General features: G+C 52.3%; 1 protein-coding gene across 6 annotated transcripts in view; it reads left to right on the top strand.

Annotated features, from left to right (window-relative positions):
• KIRREL3 (kirre like nephrin family adhesion molecule 3) overlaps positions 1-22066 on the top strand; it is a 216406-nt gene that overhangs the window by 189188 nt on the left and 5152 nt on the right. For all 6 annotated transcript variants that reach the window (XM_072354975.1, XM_072354977.1, XM_072354978.1 and 3 more), the window contains 8 exons: positions 715-872; positions 1475-1625; positions 4180-4285; positions 15895-16043; positions 16341-16468; positions 17467-17593; positions 21199-21299; positions 21406-21604. In XM_072354975.1, the coding sequence (XP_072211076.1) occupies positions 715-872; positions 1475-1625; positions 4180-4285; positions 15895-16043; positions 16341-16468; positions 17467-17593; positions 21199-21299; positions 21406-21604 (1119 nt within the window). The remainder of the gene's footprint in view (positions 1-714; positions 873-1474; positions 1626-4179; positions 4286-15894; positions 16044-16340; positions 16469-17466; positions 17594-21198; positions 21300-21405; positions 21605-22066) is intronic.

The raw sequence follows: 22066 nt of genomic DNA on the forward strand, positions 1-22066 counted from the left end.
AGCTCCTCGCTGGGCTTGGGGTTGCCAACAAGGAGCTGTTAGGAATGTTCCTGTGCCAGCAGAAAGGCACAGTGCAGTTTGGGCATCGCACGGTGCCAGCTCTGAGGAGAGGAGAGCAGCCCAGCACTGCAAAAAGGCTTCAAGGACTGGTCCCCAAAAAGTCACCATCCCCAACCCTTATCTCCTTCTTCCCCAGCTGACATAGAGATGCTTTTGGCTGTGGTAGCAGCAGAGCTGGGCTCTGAGATGAGGATACAGCTCACACAGGCTGTCAGACCATGGCTGTTTCAAAGGCATGTTGAGATCTTAAATATCTCATCGCCGCCCCCAGCAACGCCTGCTTTAAGGGATGGAGATGCTTGAAAGGCTTGGCAGTGGTGAGCCTGAGTGAGAGGAATTTCACAGCTTTTTGTGCAGCCAGGGGGTGGCACAGAGGATAAAGTGAAAGCAAAAGGAGGATCAAAGCTGCACAAGCATGCTCAGCACTGCTCTGCCCCTCCATGATGAAGGCTGCCAGGGGAGCCCTGCTTGGGGCACTGCTGATGCCCACAGTAAGTGGGGGCAAAGCTTTTACTTTGAGAGCACCCCATGGGGATGACGTGATGTCCCCATCACAGACATTGACTCAGTGTGAGCTCCCAGCCCTGGCAACAGGTTTGTTTAATGCTGGCATGTCATCACCTCCTTCACACCTGCCATGTCCTTGCCTTGCAGTTCCTCCAGATGATCCTGTCATTATGGGGGGACCCATCATCAGCCTGAGAGCAGGGGACCCCCTCAACCTGACCTGCCATGCAGACAACGCCAAGCCGGCAGCCTCCATCATCTGGATGCGGAAAGGAGAAGTCGTCAACGGGGCCACCTACTCCAAGGTGAGGCAGGGCATGCTGGGAACACACTGTGTTCCTCCCTTGCTCCCTTACTTTGCTTATACATCACCTGGAAGGCCCACTTCTCTCCCCCAGCATCCTATCTGGGTGTTGTGCTTGTATTGCTCAAGGAACAAAGCCAGCACTGACCTTGGCTGTAGCAGAAGCTCTGAAACAGAAGGGTTTTTTCCCAGTGACATACGTCCCCGCCTCCAGCTGCAGTTTTCTATGAAAAACTGTCAGGGTTGTTGGCATTTTTTAATTTAAACGGAAAGCCTTTATTGGGTCATAAAGGAAAACATCAAAGAGCAATCAGCAGCCTACTCGGAATGGGTGCCCACATGTTCTCCTGTTTATCAAAGCCCGACGCCTGGTAAGTGCTGAGGATTCAGGAACACTTGACATTTCTAATGAAAATTTCCAAAGCACAAAATGCAAGGCACAAAATGGGTCAGTTTGCAGCCATTTGTAATGCAGGCGACTTCAAAGTTCCGAGTGGAACGCATTCCTCTTGAGCTCCTGATGATCCTTTTAATAAACATTTCTCCCCACCGCCACCATTCAGGCTCCGTGCCACCTCTTTACATCTCCGTGTCCCTTCACAGACCCTTCTCCGTGACGGCAAGAGGGAGAGCATCATGAGCACCCTTTTCATCGCCCCCTCAGACATTGAGAATGGGGAGAACATCGTCTGCCGTGCCACTAACAAAGCCATCCCCAGCGGGAAGGAGACCTCGGTCACTATTGACATCCAGCGTGAGTAGCGGCCGGTCCCTGCCACCCAGCCTCCATCACAGGGATGGGGATGGAGATTTCCTATCACTGCTGCAGAGGGGTCGTGGGATCATCATCCCGACCCTTCTCCAGCCCGGCTCCATTCGCACACACAATTCCTCCAGCTGTATTTACCAACAATTTGCAAATGCGGGGTGCTCAATATTAGCATGCCAGCTGCTTTCCTGAGTCCAATTAAAACTGCCTGAACAAACTCAAGCACAGCAGAAAATTCAGCATTTAAGATTTCCAGCTTTTTGCTGCCGGGAGATGAGCAGGCTCTTGGGTCTCTGTGTAGCAAGTCCTGACAGATAAAATGAGATAATAGCACGGGTTATTTCACAGCCTGCAAACAGTGACAATGGCTGGAGATGCACGTGCATCCTCACAAACAACACAGAGCTGGAGACACCGTTACACCATGCAGGGCAGTGCAGGAGATGTGAGCTGCATCCCTGAGCCTGATGGGGTCTGCAGTAAAGAGTGAAGGACCCAATAAGGAACAGCGAGCCATTAAATACTCTGTGCTGTGAAAGTAATAATAATAATATCCTATCCAGCTATTAAAAGTATGTCGTTCTTAATGGGGTCTAACGAGGAGATCAATTTCCCAGGGCTGGATGGGTGATGGAGGGGTAGGAAAACACCAGGATGGATTAAGCTGTGAAGAGGTGCCTGGGTTTGTGTCCTGTGCAGGACCATGAGCATGGCTGCTTCAGCTGATGGACAGCACAGGCCTGGCCCCATTCAGTCCTACATGCCAGTCTTGGTCTGGGCAGCTGGGAAAGAGCTGAGTCATAAACAGCTTCACCTTCCAAAGACATAGAAAAGGGAGAAAGGAACCAAGGGGGGAAAAAAAAGCCGGAGTCTTTAATGGAAACACTAAGCAACTCCAGCTGGAACATCTGTTCAATGTGATTTCTGTTCCACCAGCCACATCAAAGTCAGCCTCCTGTGAGTTATGCACCGAACATCACAAGTGGGATTAAAATCGTGTTTAATAGTTTGATATGCCATAAACTATTTATACTGCCAGAGCCCAGTGGCTCTATGGAAATTCACATCCAGCGTGCTGGGATGGGAGGAGCAGGATTATTGCTTATCCAAAGCCATTTGCTCCAAGTCTGTGCACACGTGTGTAGTTCCTCATTTTCCCACCTTGGTTTCATGGCAGGAAGGGATTTGACCACATCCATGTGTTTGGGCAGCTCGTGGGAAGCTGGCCGGCCTCGATGTGCTGCTGGAGAGCCCAATCCCATTTGTGAAAGGGAAGATCAAGGAGTTTAATTCATTTCCTTTGCTCCTTCTCCTTTTTAATCTACTTTTTTTATTATTGTTTGGAGTGTGAGGGGGGAGCCGGGCTCATTTTAATACAAAGAGGCTCCTCTGTAAATCGTAGGCACAGCCACTAAACCATCAAACAATGGGGAAGCTACTAAAGAGAAGTGTGATTCATACTTAACAAAGGAAGGTGATTAGCTGTTGTTGTATAACAATGGGGAAGTGTCAGGATGCCTGCAAATGAATTAGGAGCACGCTATATATCTCTGGGCTGTTATGTTAGTGAAGCTCATTTATATTCCCAACTGCGCCCATCTTTATTGTCATTTGAATTGCACATTTTAAAATGAGATTAGGGTAAATTGAAAATACCTATAATTTCCCGTCATAATTTCCCATCAAAAAGGCAGGTGGTTCTGCTGGCAACAACCCAGGGCTCGGGCTGGGTAAATTGCCATGGGGTCATGGGGCCGCAGTGCAGGGTGGTACCCAACACTGCAGGGGTGTCAATGAGGATGGGGATGGAAGGGTCAGTGAGGATGGGGACGGAGGGCAGAGCTGGCAGCCCGATGTTGTCACATGAAGGTTTTTCTTCCCTTTAATGAGCTCTCATTCTCCAAACCTCAAGATGGAGGTCCATCTCTCCCCCCCCCACACACACACACCCGAGACACCAGGAGAAATTAAAACCATTCTAGATATTCTTATTATCCATTGCAGTGCTGCACCCTTTTCTCACTTGCTTTCATCAATTCTCTGCTAAATTTTGTTTGCTGCTGAAGCACTGGATGCTTATCTTGTAAAAGGAAAAGAGAAACAGAGCGGCAGCCGGGAGAACCGAGAGGCCTGTGACACCAATAAGGACTTGGCAGAGATGATTAGGCTGATGAAAGAGCAGAAATGCCACTTTCAAGTTAGCGGGTAGACAAAAGATCATCATTACCCAGCAAGATATTAGATGGGAGCTCTTCAAAGTGGGTTGATTTCCTTAAACGGGAATCAGAGCCTGTGCTAATGGTTTTGAAGGGAGATGCTGTGTCAAGCGGCGCGTGGCATGGCAGTGAGGAGGGAGCAGCTTGGATTGGAGCAGGGATTGGAGGCTGGTGAGGAGTCCCAGAGCAAGAGGACAACTCGGTGTGGCCCAAAGGGGTCTTATAGCCCATTCTTCTATGCCATCAGAGCTTCAGTGCTGCTTCGCCTTTTGCCTTCCACGTGTGGAAGCATGAGTGATGGGCTCATCCCTGTCTCTTTGCAGACCCCCCCCTGGTGAACCTGTCCGTGGAGCCACAGCCAGTGCTGGAGGACAACACTGTCAAGTTCCACTGCTCTGCCAAGGCCAACCCTGCCGTCACGCAGTACAGGTAAGGCAGCCATCCGGCTCACCATCACCACGTGTCCCAGCAGGCAAAACAAGGTAAAATTCATGGGCTGGGATGAAGGGAGCTCGGTAGGACAGGACAGTGGATTTGCAAAACAAGTGATGCGTGATGCAGTTGCTCACCACTAGCAAGAGAAGCCCAGGCAGTCCCTGAGCATCAGCAGCCCCCTCCCCAGCCAACCCCCCCGGTTTAATTGCTCATCATGATGCCCTCGGATAGGGAATATCCCTTTGGCCAGGTTGGGCCAGCTGTCCAGGTTCAGTCCCCTCCCATTGTGCATCTCCAGAATGATCGCTGCTATGAGAAGCAAACCGTCCTAAATCCAAAGCACAGCCCCACAGTGGCTAATAGGAAGAGAATTAACTCCATCCCAGCTGAAAGCAGGACGGAGGCCTGGCACAGAGCTGGCAGAGCCATCTGTTCAGGAATGTAACGAGCAGAATGGGTAAAAAATCTATTATGTGAAAATTGGAAAATGCCTTTTCTTTGTGCACACTCTTTTGTGGTTTGAACAATAGCACCGCAGTGCCATCAGCACGTACTGGAGCAGCCACGTGCAGCCCCAGCAGAGCTCAGGAGGGAAGTGTGGGCTGGAGCTGCACTTTGGCACTGGCAAGGCCAAAAAGGGGAGAATCGGAGGAGGAGAAATGTAGACAGAAGGTGGTGCAGACGCTCCATAGCTGGACCAAATGGGCAGTGTGGTAGGGAGTGATGAGCAGGGGGCACCGTGGCTGTGCCTTTATAGGCAGGCTGTCCCATTGCAGGGGGAAGCAGGGCTGGCAGCCAGGTGCACACACACACACACAGGCAGCCCGTGATGTTTGTGTGGGTTTGTAGCAGCAGAGGAGGCTCCTCTGGGGATGGGTTACCACGACCCACCTCCTGTTAGGCACGGACGCCTTAATTGGTACAATCAAGTTTGCTGGTAGGAACGATTCCTTCCGACTGGATATCTGCTATCAGCACAACAACGCCATAATTGCATTCCTAGTTACACACAAGAGTTATTAATTTCAGAAGTCAATTAATGTCAAAGATACAAATGGCCCTGTTTTCATATTTACCATTGGGAGGGGAAGCAGCCGGGCTATCCCTGCAGCACCCACAGCCCTCCCTGTGCCTTTGGTCCCATCTCACAGCCCCATCCCTTTGCCATCCCCGGGGCTGCTGCCTGCTTTCGTAGCACCACGGAATCATTAGATCCCCACCCCAGTGTGCCCAGTGCCCACATCCCTCAGTGCCACATCCCCATGGTTCTGGTGCAGCTCCAGGAGGTGACCCCCCCCCACACACACACTCCCTGGACAGCCGTGCAGTGCAGCACTGCTCTTTTGGAGAAGAAATATTGCCTTTGCTGCAAAGTGATTCATTTCTGGATGGATCTTAGTTAATGGCACATATTTTGGGTTATGTTTTCCCATAAAAGCTTGGGCTGGTTTGGGTTTCTTCAAAAAAGACGAGGAGGCATGAAAAATTCAAGCACTTTGGGCTTTTGATTTCTTAAGTTTCCCTAACATGTTAACATCACACACAGCTTTTTCCCTACCACTGTGACAAGCAAACAGGATTCAGCAGCGCGCGGCAGGGCTTCCTTCCTCCTAATGGTTCTGATTGATCGGGGGCAATTCATTTCCCTCCCCAGAGACCCCATGGCCCCCCACTAGTTACAGCAAGGCAGCAGAATTCTCAGCACCGATGCTCAGCACGGGATATCCCAGCTGGGAGGAAGGAGGAGGATTGAAGGCTTTAGCATCACGTTGCACTGGGATGCAGGAATCCATGGCTCAGGGTCACCCCAGGGAGAGCAGAGCAGGAAAGCCCTCTGCCATGCACCAGGAGCTGCGAGGGTGGGAAGCATGAGCCAGGATGAGCTTTGTCTGCCTTGAAAACGAACATGGAGAAGCACGCTGGGAACAGAGAGGAAGAGTGCTGGATTTTCCCCCCCTGGAAAGAAGCAGGCTGATATATTTCCTATGGCTTCCCTCATCCTCAGATAGAAATATCAGATCGTGGTCGTCAGCCGGCATTTATTTTTAATACCTCCCAATATGTTTGTCGGTAAACAGCTCTGAACACAAAGGAAAATGTCTAAACGCCATAAATCCCCTTTTCTGGGCATAAATCCATAGGCAGCGCCGTCCATGCTGTGAATACATGAGCAAGCTGTCCTCTCGCTCTGCATTTGCATGTACAGTCGTGCAGTGCCACATCTCCTCCTGCATGGGACACGGGGCTGTGCTGGAGGACCATAGGGGGCATCAGTAGGGGACACCTTGTGTTGTGTACCAGATATACCAGTATACCCAAAGGCCGTCGGGCAATTTCCTGGCTTGCTCCTGCTGCAAGCCAATGGGCAGGAAGGCAAGAGAGTAATTAGCTGTCGCTGTGGCTGTGCCACCTGTGATGGCAAATAAAATTAATGGAAAGCAACACAAGTCAGAGCGACGTGAAGCGACTCACAACCAGGCCTCCTCTTTGCTCACTTCAGATCTCTCCATTTGCCAATCTTCCCTTGGCGTTTGATGTCTGTTGTGTGTCTGTGGGGTGTTTTTTTGCTGTTATTATTTATCACTCGCGGTAAGAAAGAGAATCTTTAAGATGGCAGAAGAAAATGGGAAAGTTTAATATTGCAAGAGGCAGAGTCCCTCAGCCTTTTGGGCTCCTTGTGATGATGATTATTTTTGCAGCGATGGGGAGCAGCTGCAGGCAGGGCAGTAATAAATGCCTCGCTCCGGTGCATTGATACAGCGCTCTCATCCTCAGGGCTGTCAGACATCTCCGCACGGTGTTCTTTTTGCAGTCACGGTGAGGATGGGGCATTTTGAGCCACCCTCCTGCATGACACACCAGGCTGGGGTGCAGGGTGCGCTTCCCCATCCTACAGCCAAAGGGGGACTGTGTTTGGTGTGGGCACAAGTGATCTCCTTCTGCCTCCATCCAGCTGAATTTGAATGCCCAAATGGACATTGCTCCTCCTGCATCCCCACTGCAGGTCAGGGCTGGGCTTTCCCATTCCCCACACCTGGGGGGGGCAGGGAGAGAGCGATGTTTGTTTGTTTGCTCAGCGGGCTCCGCTCTGCAGAAAGGACCTTTGTGTTTGGAAAACACCGTTTTATCTTTGAATCAACAGCACGCTGTCACTCATCAAATATTAATCCGAACTCAAGTGCTTTTTAAGAGCTTTTCTTTCAAGGCAGTGGGGCTTGAAGGCGCCCAGTGGGAGGCAGTGTCCTGCCTTCAGCAGGGAGAAGGAAAAGATGTGACTTGCTGTGCTTGCAAAGGGGCAAGCAGGGAGGTGCTGTTCTGAGGGGCTGAGTGCAGGTCTTGGTGGGGAAGGGTGGCAGGTTTGGTGGGGTTTGGGCGGACATTGCAGTGGTAATGCTGAGTCCTGGCCTGAAACAGTGATGGAGCACCTGGTGGGAAGGCGGGGCCAGCCCAGGGCCAGTATATTGCATGCAATGTACTGAATGATGGAAGGGCTGGAGCCAGGATGCACCCCTTCCCAGCCCTCATTTAAGGGCTGGCTGTGGAAGTGAAGGGATCTTGTTGGAGATCCCTGCCTACCTGAGGCCTTCCAAAGGTAAGTAGGTTTTTTCCTTTGTTTTTGTGTCTTTGTCCTTGGTGTTGAGTTCATCCTTTCTTACTGCAGTCCGGGACTTTGCTGCTCTGCTCTCGTTGCTCTGCTTTCCATTGTGTTACAGCATTACACATGGAAGAGCTGCACTTGGTATCTGTGAGCTCTGAGAAGAGCAGCAGGAAATAGAGTATCTCACTGCAATTACTCATCAAATAGGGTGCCCCATGCTTCATTGGAAGCCACACCATCACAGCTTGAAGTTAACTGAGATGGCTCCAGCCCAGTGCTGGTGTCTTGGCACTGTTCAGCTCTGTGCACTCAGTGACAGTGCATGCTGCTGAGTGACAGCAGGTTGGCAAGAAGCAAAGCCAGGAGCACATCAGAACAGGGAGAGCTTTCCCACAGGATGAGGAATAGAGGGTCTTCAGGAGGAAAGAATCTTGGGAAGGATTTTCTGCTGCCAGGATCACACAGTAGGAGGAGTTATCATGTGGGCATGAGGAGTAGATCTCGCTTCAGCTCTCTCCATAGCTCCTTTAATGGACTGCACAGCATCTTTGCCCCCATGTGAAGGCCTGGATTCAGATAGCTTGGATAAGTGTCTCCTGGGAGCCGAGTGCTTGCTGTCTGCTGGCTTTCTGCTGCCCTGTTGGAGTCCCAGTGCAAACATCCCCCTGGCCTGACATTCTCTGGGGCTTCATATTGCTGGGACCACACCATGACTGGCTGTATGGGAGATTGGTAATCACAGCCTGAACCTCTGATTAATCAGCTGAGGCAAGTATGGGGTCAGCTGTGGGAGCACAGGTGAGAGTGATGTAGCTGTGCTCCCGGGAGGGGTGGAGCTTGACTCCATCCCCTCTGAGACCTCATTTAAGGGCTGACTCCCACTGGAGCAGTATCTCTTGGAGATCACTCACCAGGGAGGACTGCCCCAGCTGCTTCAGTCAAGGCACCACCATTGGTGAGTTTTTCCTTTACTTATTCACCTATATACCTTCTGTACATTTTGTTTCCATCTGTACATTAAAAACCAATACACTGGCGCCTTCCTTCATCTCCCCAGCTGCCTCTGCCAATTAAAGGAGATCTGCAATATTAAGCTTGTATTAAACGACAGCCACATCTCTATTACTATTTAAAAGGGGCTGTCAGGCCTCAAAATGTCCTGTGGAGCAGCCAGCAGTGTGTGAGCCCTGCATCCATCTCACCGCAGCCCCTCCAAACCACCGTGAGGGAGTTGAAATGAATGCAAAGCACACGGAGGTCTGAAGTCATCAGCACTGTAGCATTTTTCCTGCCCGTCTCTGTTTTCCTGCCTGGGTTTGCCTTTGTAGCTCCCTCCCAGACAGCCGGACCTTTGCTCTGAAGTGAAAATGAAAGCTGGGGAAATAACAAAAAATAAGGGGAAGTGAATCCTTCAGATCTCCTCCACGATGCGTCGGCCCCGTCTGCCAACAGCTCCTGCTGAACGGGGAGAGGGGAGCCTGGGAAAAGAAATGAACTAAAACAAAAGGCACAGATCTCACAGCTGCCGGGATGAGGCTGCAGGTGACACCGGGAATGGTGAGGTGTGGGGATGGGGAGATTTGTCATCCCGCTCCCCAGCTTGTCAGGGTAATGGGAACACGCGTGTGGGAGACGCTCGGAGGCAGCTCAGACTAATGAGGAGAGAGTGTAATGGAGGGAGAATCTGACAGAAAGCAGAAAGAAAGGGGGAGGGAGGAAAGCGCTTTGTAGTGGCGAGCATCGCTTCCTGATGGAGCGGTGATTAAAGATAACCAAGTAAATGAGTGATGAAGCGGCTGGCGCGAACTGCTGCTGGTGGAGTCTTTCAGATCGGCTTTCTGCTGGTGTGTACTGGGGGGTTGCTGTGCTGTGTGGAGTGCACTGGGGTGTGGGGTGCCCCACAGCTGTGGTTGACTCTGTTCTCTAACCAGGAGCACCATCCCTGCAGGTGCCCAAGGCCATGGGTAGACCCTAGGCAGCCTGAGCTGGGGTTGCACCCAGCCCATGGCAGGGGTGGGGTGATGGGCTGTGGGGTGCCTTCCAATCCAAGCATGATACTGTGGTTCTGTTGCTTGTGCTCTGGGGTTTGCCAGTGTTGGAGTGAGCCTGATCCAGGGCAATTCATTTCCAGCAAGCTTTGCTCTGGGCATGAGCAGAGACCATATGGCTTTGACCATGCCAAGCTGCTGACACCACTTCTAGCCAGGAGGGTTGGGAGCAACCCAGAGCTGTGTTTCACCAGCCTATCAGTCACTTCTCCTTCAAGAGAGGCTCCTGGAGGTGAGAAGGGGACAGGGAGTGGAGCATCACTGGCAGTGCTGGCCACAGCTCTGCTTTCCTTGTGAGGAGCTGGGAGCTCCTCAAGCCCAATTTAGCAGTCTTTAATCTGAGATATTCCCAGCCACACTTGCCACTTCCTTCCTGCGCTCCCGCAGGGTGATGGGCTGATTTCACAGAATGAAAAGCCTTAAGCAAATCTTGTCACACAAGAAAATTGATTTTTTTTCAAAACTGACTTTTACAAGATTACCGGCTCCCTCCTCCCCCCATCTTTCTTCTCTATCGTTCCCTTCCAGTCTCACGAGGTGGCTTCAGATCTGAGAAATTAGAGGTGCTGTGACTAAACTGTAAGTGTAAAAAGGGGGAAAGGAAAGAAAAGACGTGCAGCACCTGCTGACCTGCTGCCACGGGTGCTTGGGCAGCACCACGATGCTTCCCTCTGGCCATAACCTCAGTGCAGTGAGGGCTGTGCTCACATGGAACGTCCCCTCTGGGCATCCCTTGGTGATCCCCCAGCACATCACAGCTTTCTGCTTTCTCTCCCTCAATCCTTCACATATTTCCTCTTTCCGAAGGGTTTCCTCCCACTGCTCCATTTGGAGACATCTCAGTGTGCTTTGCTGGGGTGGGAGGGGGAAAAGAGTTGCCTTGAAGTCATTTCAGACAGCTTAAAATATGCTAAGCTTTTGTGTTCCTGCTGTATAAATAATGAATCCTCTTACAGCTTCCAAGCTGGAAGAGATGTGGATTTAAGAGGCCTTCAGCAGCTCTGTGATTTTTTGGCTTCCATGCAAAAGATGGGGAACGGGGCACAGTGTGGGCACACTGGGAGCATTCTGCTCCTCCTGGGATGGGGAAGGTGTAGGTGCTGTGGTGATGCAGTTGGCCTTGGTTATCATTCATGAGCCTAATTCCCCAAGAAGCCTCATTAGCAATGTTGTTTCTGCTGGAATGAGCTCCCAGATAGATGCAAGCAGCAGCCCAGTTCAGGGGTTGCATGGTACGGGGAGGAGAATACCCAGTGGATGCTGGCTTCCCCAACTGGACCCACTGCAGAGGGTTTGTGGTCTCATCCAGCGTCAGATCATGGAGTGACTGCTAACATGAGCTGTCCTTGGGCTTTGATTCCTCTGCAAACTCTCTAGAAGCTGTTGGCAAACGTAAAAGCAAAGGAAGAGCACAAGCTGTTGGCTCTGGTTTTTCAGGCCATTTGTCTGTAAAGCATCAAGCAGTGCTTAATGCTCAGCCCTGCTTTGCTGTTGCAGTGTGTAATTAAGGACTTAACGGGTTTTGCTTTTTGAGTTTTCTTTTCTTGAGATGTTTCTTGCTGCTTTGTGCAGAAGTCAGCAGGTAATCGCAGCGCTCCTGTGGGTCGGGCTGTTCTAGCAGCGTGCTGCCACGTTGGACTGTTTTCTGTTGGCACACAAAGCTCAGATGAGTGTTGTTACCCGGGTTCCTCTAAGGAGATTCGAGAGGCTTCAGGAATAGTGACTGGAAAATGAGTTTGTGGATGGATGGACAGAAAATAGAGGATTTTTACAGCAAAAAAAGATGAGCAAACAGGTTAAATCTGCAATTCTGTTCTACTTCACCCATGTGCCGCTTGTATTTTTTGCATGAGTAGAAGGTCAGTGTACTGGGTTAGAATCATAGAATCATTAGGGTGGCAAAGACCTCCAAGGTCATCCAGCCCAACCATCAGCCCTTCCCATCAGCACTGCAGTGAATGCAGCAGGGCAGCACAGTAACTTGTGCCCATCTCCAGCACAGTGTGCTCTCTGCAGAACTGAGCCCAGCCCCCCGCCCAGCCCCAGGGGGTCTTTGGGGTGCTCTGAGTGCCCCACATTGATTTTGTGGTGGTTTTTTTTCCCCACTGTCAGTGAGGAGGAGCCTGCCCCATACGTGGCAGACAGTCTGATGAGCAATCAGGCTTATTGCTGGCTGAGCAGGAGGGGGAATGGAGAAGCTGAGATTAGAGAGGAAATCAAGACAGAGGTTTCTTCCGCACAGCGAGGTGTTATTATTATCATCAAAACCCCAGAGTGTTGAAAAACAATCAAACCCCGGCAGCAGCAACTTGTGCATTGCAGTGAGTGCAATCAGGAGCCAAACGTGTCCTTGTCTGGGACTCAAACCTGACATCTCCAGCTCTTGAAATCTGGGAGAAGGTGGCAATTTGGTATTGCTGCTTATTTGTTGCTGGAGAAAAGGATTAGCAGCCTTGGCACAGAGCTCTGCTTCCACTCATGGTGGGAAGCCTTCAGGGATGGAGACCCAGGACAGCGGCTCCGACTGAGCTGCTGCAGACAGCTCCAAAAGTAGAGGAGCTGCACCTGGCAGCTGCTTAATGAAAGCTCTGAAGGAGACCTGTGGAGCCCTTTAGCAGTGGTGTTAATTACTAATTGTGCCCGGGATAAAATGGGCTCACCCAAGCATGGCAGGAAACCTGCCACTGTGGAATAATATATCTGTACCTATAATTGGTGCAGTGATCTCCAGAGATTGCAGGGACGATGCTCTGTGAGCAGCCACACCTCTGGCTCTGTGCTGGGCTGTTCCTGGTGCCACCGGGGCTCCCCTGTCCATTGTGTTACCTGAGCTCTGCTCCTTGCATAGGGGACAGCAGAGCTGTTTGGTGGGGCTGCAGGGCCACTGGCAAGGATGCTGGGTGCATTGCTGACATGTGGCCAAGGGATGCGTTACGAGAGGAGTAACCCCATAGATTATCATGACAGAAATTTACTTTTAATAAGGCAATAATTTGCTTGATGCATCGTGCTGCAGCCGGGCAGGGAGCAACAGGGTGCTCCATCACTTTGCAATAGGCCCTCACTCTTGGGTCAGGCACCAAGTAAACAGTGTCCTCCTCCCGTGCCCACAACCCATGTCTCCCTCCCTCCCCCCATAGGGATGCAGAAGGGCACAGGGTGATGCCTGTGGGCTGCTGCTCTTTGGGGATGTGCAGAAAGTGCCACGTTGCGGAGTGAGCAATGCTGGCAATAAAACAACAGAACCATCCTCTGAGCAATTTGTAGCAATTAATAGCCATTCCCAGGAATGAAATGTTAATTAATTCATTCTGCGAGCCACACATTTATTTAAGGTATTTGTGGGTGTTCTTGGTACTTTTATTAAGCAATTAAAACGCGTCCGAGAAAATATTTATCTATTTTAAGTCACTCTTAGTAAACACAATTTATATGGTGAGCAACTGCTTCATTTGGCATTGTTAATTAGAAATTGCAGCTCGCTGCGCTTCCCTGGGATGCGCTCGGTCGGAGCAGCCCTGTGAGCACAGGGTGCAGTCTGAGCAGCGGGCAGGATGCTGCTATCACTGCGTGGTGTCTGTGGGAAGCAATGAATGGGAGCAGGGGAATGGCACTCCGGAGCAAATCTATCCCAGCCAGAGCTCGTTGCCATGGGGAAATGCTGCTGCCCTGCAGCGCTGCTGGTTGGAGGGGCCGGGATGGCACCCGCAGCTCTGCTGCTGCCCAGCTTGGAGCGAAGGGAAGCAGCTGCAGCACCAAGTGAGCAGGCTTGCACATTCACACCTCAGTCATCCAGGCGGCACCGAACCAGCCTGGTGTCACTTGGGAGGGCTGTTACATGACAGGGCTACAAATTCCCCTAAACAGCTTGTTCTCACATGCCATTTGTTGAGGAATTACAAGTCCTCTTGTTGCAGACAGAGGAGTTTTTTTGCTGCGGTGAGCTCAGCTGGATGAAGTGCACGCTGGCGGTGCTCTGCTGCATCCCGCTGTGCTTCGGGCCCACAGTGCCCTCCTGCAGCTCACCGCAGGCAACGTCAGCCCAGCAGAAGTGGGCTCCTGCTCCTGGGTAAAGCCTCGTGGAAAGCAAAATGGGCTCAGAAGCTTGGATCAGAATCTCCATTTTGAACTCAGCTTTCCCCCATTGCTGGGGTTGATGTGGGAGATGCTGGGCAGGGTGCTGAGATGCAGACACAGAGTTGATGGCCCCAGGCAGGACCTGAACATCCTCTGCATCTTCTTGGCTGCATTTTATTTACATCCAGCTTATAAATAATTGCTGAGAGGTTAATAGGTGAGCAAGGCACGTTACGGGCTTGTTAAAACCAGGAGGAAGTTGCCTTCTGGCTGTCTGTGAGCGCATCGCGAGGAGCTTTACAGGAGGGTTATCAGCCATCGTTATTAAAAACCGATTTGACATTAGAAAAGATCCATAGCGCTTGTTCAGCCACATTGATTTAGCAGTGTTAAGCCTTGGAAAACTGGAGCAGGAACCTTGATCTCTGCTGAAGCACGAAAAATTGCTGCTTGTGACACATCTCTGCGCTCGGCAAAGCTGGTTTTGCAGAAGAGATGGGTTTTGAACACACACAAAGCATTGCGTGGGGTTGTTTCACATGTGTTTTCCTGGGCTGCTGCTGAGCCACAGAACTCCTGTCCTCTGGAAATGTGCTCCCTGCTTCCCACAGGTTGGGCTGCATCAAAACATGGAGCTGTGTGTGGACAGTGGGCAACAGCAAGGTGCTGTGCTGTTGGACACTGCAAGGAAACGATGATCTGAGGTGATCTCGGTGGTCTTTTCCTACCTTAAGGACTCCGGGAAATGGCTTTGTCCATCTGGTGCACGCAGCAAGAGGGCTGTGGAGTCTGGAAGTGCAGCTGGATGGGGACAGAGTCATCGAGGAGTGCAGCAAAGCTTTGGTTTCATTACATGTGGAAGGAGGAAGGCAGCACCCAACTGTGATTTACCTTTGGAGCAGTGACTGGAAGGTGTCACTTGTGCTGATTTTCCCATACCTGGAGCTTCCCTCGTCAATCACAGCCCTAAAAATCAGAGTAGCATCTCCTGATTAATTATTGAAGGGGGAATCCAGGGAGGAAGGCAGCGTGGGGAAGCTGGAGCGGCCAGTCAGCATCCATTAGAGGTGTGAAGATAAATGAGAAGAGAGAGCAGATAAGTGCATACAAACCAGCTCCCATCTGTGCCGCTAGTACCTCTTCTGAACCGCTCGTGTCGTTGGCTGCGGGGTGATGCCTCACAGCTCTCCCATCCTCATCCCATTAGGTTCACACTCGTGGACCTTTGGGATTTGTCTGTTTGTTCTCCTCTACCCGGCACATCCCCTGTCCCCAATCATCCCACCACAGGAGAGCCGCCCTGGCACAGCATCAGCAGTTCCTCAGGGAAATCCACTCCTTTCTAATGTCCCCATCGCTCTTTTGGGGAGATTTATTATGTTTTCCTCCACTCTCTTTCCCTTCCTCCCAGGAGCGGATGGGGTTTCGCACTGCATGACAGCATCTCCCATTCTCTCTGCCCGTGCTGGAGTGGCAGGTTGCCAGATGGTGCCCCGTTAGGTCACATTTGCTCATTGTTTGGCAAACAGCGGCTTAATTCAAGTGCTGAGTTGACAGCTTGTTCTCTGAGACAATTTGCAAGTTGTAGAGCTGCAAATGCCAGCTTGGCTTTCCAGGGCGATGTTATTTCAGCTGCCTTCAAGGGATGAAGTTCTTTTTCACTGGAGGAAAAAAACTAGAGAGAAGACAAGTGGGAAGGGGGTGAAAGCAGGACGAAGCTGAAAAGGCTTATAGTGCTTTTGGGGTGGGAATGCCAGCAGTGCTGGTTGGCAGCGGAGGGGCACAATGTTCCCTACCAGCACAGACTGCCCTCATCCCATCCCTGCTGTCATTGGCAAATGGAAAGCAGTGCAACAGCACCCTGCTTCCTTGTCGTGCAGGTGGGCAAAGAAAGGCCAGGTGATAAAGGAAGCATCCGGTGACTTCTATGAAACCATTGTGGACCACACGTTCTTCTTTGAGCCCGTCTCCTGTGAGGTCACCAACGCACTGGGCAGCACCAACATCAGCAGGACTGTGGATGTCTACTGTGAGTAATCTGCCAGAGCTAATGGTCATAGCTGGGGGGTGGGGGGGGACATCAACTTCCCTGAGCAGGATTTGTTGGGCTCTTGCTCTGTGCATGGGGCTGTGGTCTCCTCCTGCCTCACACAGCCTTGCTGGAGGCTTCCTGGGGTACTTGGGGTTGTAGGGTGCCATGGGTTGGGGTTTGCATATTGCTGTGTCCCTTTGGTACCCCAACGCCGCTGGGTTTGCTGCTCCTTCTAGTGCAGTGACTGCACTGCTTGGGGGCTCTGGTGGGGTAATGCTGCTCTGCTCTGTGCAGTTGGGCCCCGGATGGCGACAGAGCCGCAGTCCCTGCTCGTTGACCTGGGCTCCGATGCAGTCTTCAACTGTGCCTGGACCGGGAACCCCTCACTCACCATCGTCTGGATGAAGCGGGGCTCAGGCGTGGTAAGGGTGCGGGGCGGTGGGATGTGAGGCTCTGTGTGGATCCCTCCTGCTCTGGTGGAATCTTGCAGTGCTCTCAGGCACATGGGCTGGTTTTGGGTGGTGCTGTGTGGAGCTGAACTCAATAATCCTCATGGGATCCTTCCAGCTTGGGTTGTTCTGTGATTCCGTGGCCCTGTAAGGCAATCACTGGTGCATGCATGGGGAAATCTCTGCCTTCATTGCTGAGGTGTTTTTCCCAAACCATCACAGCCTCGGACAAGCCATCCTCTGGGATGCAATCACAGCCTTGGGCAGGCTGAGAGACTGAGGCAGCCGAGGAATCCCACCGGGTCTGTAATCCCTGCTGGCTTCCCATCCCACAGCGGCAGCTGTTGTTCCTCTTGGTTATCACTGTGATTTGCACCCAGGCAGTGCCCTCACACCACAAACTGCTGTTCCCTTTTCTCAGAGCTTACAGAGCAGTGCAGGGAGCCTTGCACGGGGGCTTCTTGACCCTCACTGTACAGCCCCAGCCACGCTCCAGCACTCTGCTTACACGTATCAGCACACAGAGCTGCTTTCTCAACTTCCATTTGGCCACTTCTGCTGCCTTGGGGCCTCTGGGCAGCTCCAGCTCAGCTCTTGGCCGTGGGCACTGTGCAGCATTTTGAGAAAGGAGGGGTGAGAGTCTGCAGTGTGCAGAGTCCTAGGAGAGAGGTGAGGTTAACCAAGAGGAATTAGCCCCAGGGTGTGTGTTTCCAGCATGGGTAATTGGAAACACTGCTCAGAAGCCACATTATTTGCATGCCCCCAGTGCTGGCATTGTGCTGACAGCTTCATCCAGGTCAGCACTTATCAAGATATCCTGAAGCTGTTAATTGCACAGCCAGGGCAGGAGGGCAGGGTGCTGCCAAAGGCAGCTGAGCTTCCCCCCGGCCATCCGGAGCCCTGGGGGCTGCCAGCTCTTCTGCTCAACTTCCCATTGCCCACCCTAAGTGCAGCCCCTTCCTCTCTTGCAGGTCCTGAGCAATGAGAACAAGCTAACCCTCAAGTCCGTCCGCCAGGAAGATGCTGGGAAATACGTGTGTCGTGCCGTGGTCCCGCGGGTGGGCGCAGGGGAGCGCGAGGTGACGCTCACTGTCAACGGTACCAATGGCTCCCCTTTGCTGTTCTGTCCTGGTGTGTCTTTGCCGTGCTGATGGGCTGGGGGTGGTTGGATGTGATGAGCCGAGTGGGCTTTTCCAGCCTTAATGGTTCTCTGATTCCATGATGATTTGTGGTGCTGCAGTTGGAATGGTGCCTTTGGATATTCGCTTTGGGATGCCTGGGTGGGATTGGGGATGCTCCCACCCTGTGAGCGTTTTGGACTTTGTATTCATTTCCTCAGAGAGTTGTAGGTTAAGCAAAAAAATACCGGTGTTATCTAAGGCCTGCTTGGTTCTGGATTATCAGCAGGGGGTTATTGAGTAGCTGGGAGTTGGCGTTTTAAATCTTTAATAGATTTATCTTGCAAAACCCTCGCAAGGTCGGAGAGCTCTGTTGTCTGTGTTGTACAGCTTGAGAGCTGGGAATTGAGCCTGGCTCCGAGACCAGCAGCCTAATCAGCACCTGGGGGAGCAAGCAGAGCCCTGAGCCTCCAGGATGTGCCCCCTCCCCTGATGGGAGCTGGGCAGCACCCTGCAGGGTGAGGTCACCTGGCCAGGACCCGCGGCACCCAGTGTTGAATTGCTGCCTGAATGTGCCTTGTGTGAAGGGAAGGTGCAGGGCAGGCTGCACAGTATAAGCAGGGGATGAATTTTGCATCGTCTCTCACCGGTGTGACAAACTGGCAGGCTTCAGTCCCCACTCGCTGTCAGAAAGAGAAGAAAATGAGCAGGGAAAGCAGCTCAGCGTTAATTTTGAATGCAGATAACACCAAGGAGGGGAGCCAAGGGCAATACAGCAGGGGGCAAAACCCAACCACTGCCTCTGCTTGCGCTCAGCTCTGCAGCGCCTGCATGCTCTTTCCCCGCCGGCTGCTGGGTTTTAATTACAATTAAAGTATCTTGCAGAAAACAAAGCAACAAATTAACCCAAACAAAGAACCCGCTCCTTTCCCAACACCTCCCAGGCGCTCAGCAGGCTCAGGGAACCTCAAGAGAGCTGTGCAGCTGCATTCCATACCCAGCACAGCACCAGGGCAGTGCTGCAGCGGACATCCCAGGCAGCATCTCCGCAGGCACAGCACAGTGTGTCTGATGCAGCTCATGAATTCCTCTGAATGCTTTTTCCGCTGCCGTTTGAGAGGGGAAGCTGAACGCTTCATATCTTCAAGTGACTTTAAATCCAGGGGGTAATTCAGTTGTCTGCACCACCAGGTGCCTCCCTCCATAGGCTGGGCTTTGTCACAGTGAGGTAAGTGATTCAGGCAAGTGGCACCAGCCATCTTGGGTGCATCCCAGCCCAAGTGGGGACACTGCTGGAGGGGTGTCCCCCCCAAAACAGCCTCAGCAGCACAGCCCCTGCCTTGCAAGAAGGCAACAAGGAGCCATTGGGGCCATAATAAATCAGTGGTAGCCTGGTTTATAGCCCCCAGGTGTGCACAGCACACAGACAGGCCAACCCAGGACTCTGCAGGAGCAAACTATTCTTCCACCAGGATGGTTTGGCTTGCATGAACCCAAGCAGGATGGAGAGGTTGGGGCCATCCTGCCATACTCCCCAGCCAGCAAGCTGCCTTCTCCTTTATGCGAGCCTCCAGGACAGAGCAACTAAATTGGCACCAGCACACTAAAAATAACCACAACCGATAGCTCCATCATTTATATCCATAGCAACGTTGTTGAAAGCCTTTCTCTTGCTGGTGGGCTGTCTCAACGCCGAGCCGCAGACCGGCAGCTCTCATAGGGAGTCTGAGCCTGGTGGAGAATCAAATGCCGTCCTCGAACGCGACGAGGCTGCAGCTCTGCACTATTATTCCCAGGCATGTTCATCTCACAAATGGTCTTTAGTCATCTGCTATTATCATGATGATAAGCCTTCGACTCTGAACTCCTCGAGCAATAATAAAACCCAAAGCCGTTGGCATTTGTGCCATTTAAAATCCACTCTCCTTGGGGAAAATGATCCTTTTTATGATTATTAAGCCATTTTTCTCTGATGTCACCCAGTCTTGGCGCGCCTCCAGAATTTGTAACTAACATGCAGCTGTTGAAATAGTGAGAAGATGGCTTTTTTTCATTAATTTGGACCTGCACACCCTGTTGCCACTCTGGGTGCCATTGGCTTTGGGTTCATTGCCCATCAGTGGCATCAGCTACACATGCTGAGAGAGCTGAGGAGATGGGACCATCTCTCTTGTGCCATCCTCAGTGTATGGTGGAGTTGGGCTGGGCTCTGTTATTGTCCCCTGGAACAGCCAAAGCCTCAAGGGATCTGTTAACAGCTTGGCACAGCAAAGGATAAACCAGACTCTGGACCTTCAGGTGGTTCTGTGTGGAGCCCGGAGTTGGACTTGGTGATTGTTATGGTCCCATCCTTCAGAGCTTCCAGGGGTGGATGGAGGAGAACGCTCACCTTGGGAACGTGCTGAGATCATCTCGGAGAAGACTGGGCAGAAAGCAACAACAGAAAGTCTTTAATATATTAAAAGAGGCAGAAAAGTTTCCCGTATCATGCAGTGATGATCATTGCACCCAGACTTTGGGAAGCAAGTCCTGACCTTCTGCTTCAGCCATATCTGCTGTTACCCATCACTCCACAAGCGCTGCCCATCTGCCATACTTCCAAATATGTGGATGCTTCCAGCTGTGCAGGGTGCAGTGAGTGTCCAGACCGTGTTTGAAGCCAGCTGCATTCCCACCACAGCATGAGGGCGCATGAAGGTGGTCTGTGAGCCAGCGGGCTTAGCATCTGGATTTGGTGGGCAGTCATTGTGCCCCTTTCCCTTGGACGGACGCAACGTGATGCATGTTTGAGTGTGGCCAGCTGCTCCAACACCTGCCTGCAGGTAGGTGTGATGGCAAGGCAATGTTCGCCAATGAGCCTAATGCATTCCTGACAAACAAGAGCCACAGCTCGGAGTCAGCATCCAGAACAGACGGGTTGTGACATGGTGAGAACCAGCAGCACTGCCCCTCGCCTTCCTGCCTGCATCCCTTCTCTTTTCTGCCAGCAGCAAGCCACTCATAGAAATGTAAATCTGCTGTAATTAAGAGTCTAATAAAGAGCAATTAGGATTGCAGTTCTGCTGCTGCTCCCTTGGGGTGAGAGCCTGCAGGCCACTTTCCCATCTCTGACCTCTTTCCTCTGAAGGTTCTTCCCTGAAGGAGAACAGGGACGTTTCAGTGGGTCTGAGCACCCCACATCCCTGTGCTGTCAGCATCCAATGTTGCACACAAAGGCCCCATAGCAGGAAAGCACATCTGCCTGCAGAGCATTAAAGAAAGCAGGTGTGTTTCTGGGGGTGACTGCAGGGTGCACAGTGGGTGCTGGTTGACTTTTTCCTTTTCTGATCCTTGGTTCCTGAGGCTGAATTTCCCTCGTGGGACTGGGGCCCTTGGGTTGCATCTCCTGAATGATGCACCAGGAGTTCCCTGCTGAGCTTTAAGGCATGGAGAGGGCAGCAGCTGATGCCCGTCGATAGTGATGTTTATTGGAGCTGAGGTCCTGGTTTACCATTGCGCCTTCTGCACCCAGGTGGCAGTGCCAGCCTCAGCCAGGTGTGACTTGCTTCCTCCTGTTGTCACCAATCCCTCTCCTCTCTCCTGCAGGGCCACCCATCATCTCCAGCACGCAGACACAGCACGCCCTGCATGGCCAGAAGGGGCAGATCAAGTGCTTCATCCGCAGCACCCCTCCGCCCGACCGCATTGTGAGTAGCACCCAGAGCACTGAGCCGTGGGGTTTGGTGACTCCGTGGGGATCCCCACTGGTGGGCAAAGCACCCGCCCCAAGCTGAACCCACTGTTGCTTGGCAGGCTTGGTCCTGGAAGGAGAATGTCCTGGAGTCCGGGACCTCGGGGCGCTACACGGTGGAGACGGTCAGCACGGACGAGGGGGTGATCTCCACACTGACCATCAGCAACATCGTCCGTGCCGATTTCCAAACCATTTACAACTGCACCGCGTGGAACAGCTTCGGCTCCGACACGGAGATCATCCGGCTCAAGGAGCAAGGTGGGCACTGCGGGGCTGCGGGGGCAGCAGGTGCTCCGTAATGCTGCTGGGATGTCTGAGAGGAAGGATGGAGGAGGGGCACCCTGAGGGTCCCGGCTCCTGGCTGATGGGCAGGAGGTGGGGAAAGCCCCACTTTGCATCTCTTACTGGAGACAGAGGGCATGGGCCAGCCCTGCGCTCCCCAACCCACAGTGCGAGGTGATGCCCATCCACCTGCAGCATCATTTATAGCCACAGGGAAATGGGAGCGGCGGCTCCTTCCAGACCCGCAGCCCTCAGGGGGTCTCAGGGTGGCTGGGGGCTCTTCATGATAAGGGAGGGATGTTGCTCCGGGCAGCTCGCTCAGCTCCTGGAGGGCCTCCAGTCCTCTTCTATTTTATTAAATGCCAGGGCAGGCAGGTGGATTGCTCTCATTAAGCCGTGATTTATAGGCGAGGCTGCCGTCCAGATTAAATCAAAGCT

This window comes from Excalfactoria chinensis, chromosome 21 (genome assembly GCF_039878825.1).
Source record: "Excalfactoria chinensis isolate bCotChi1 chromosome 21, bCotChi1.hap2, whole genome shotgun sequence".
Lineage (NCBI taxonomy): Eukaryota > Metazoa > Chordata > Aves > Galliformes > Phasianidae > Excalfactoria > Excalfactoria chinensis.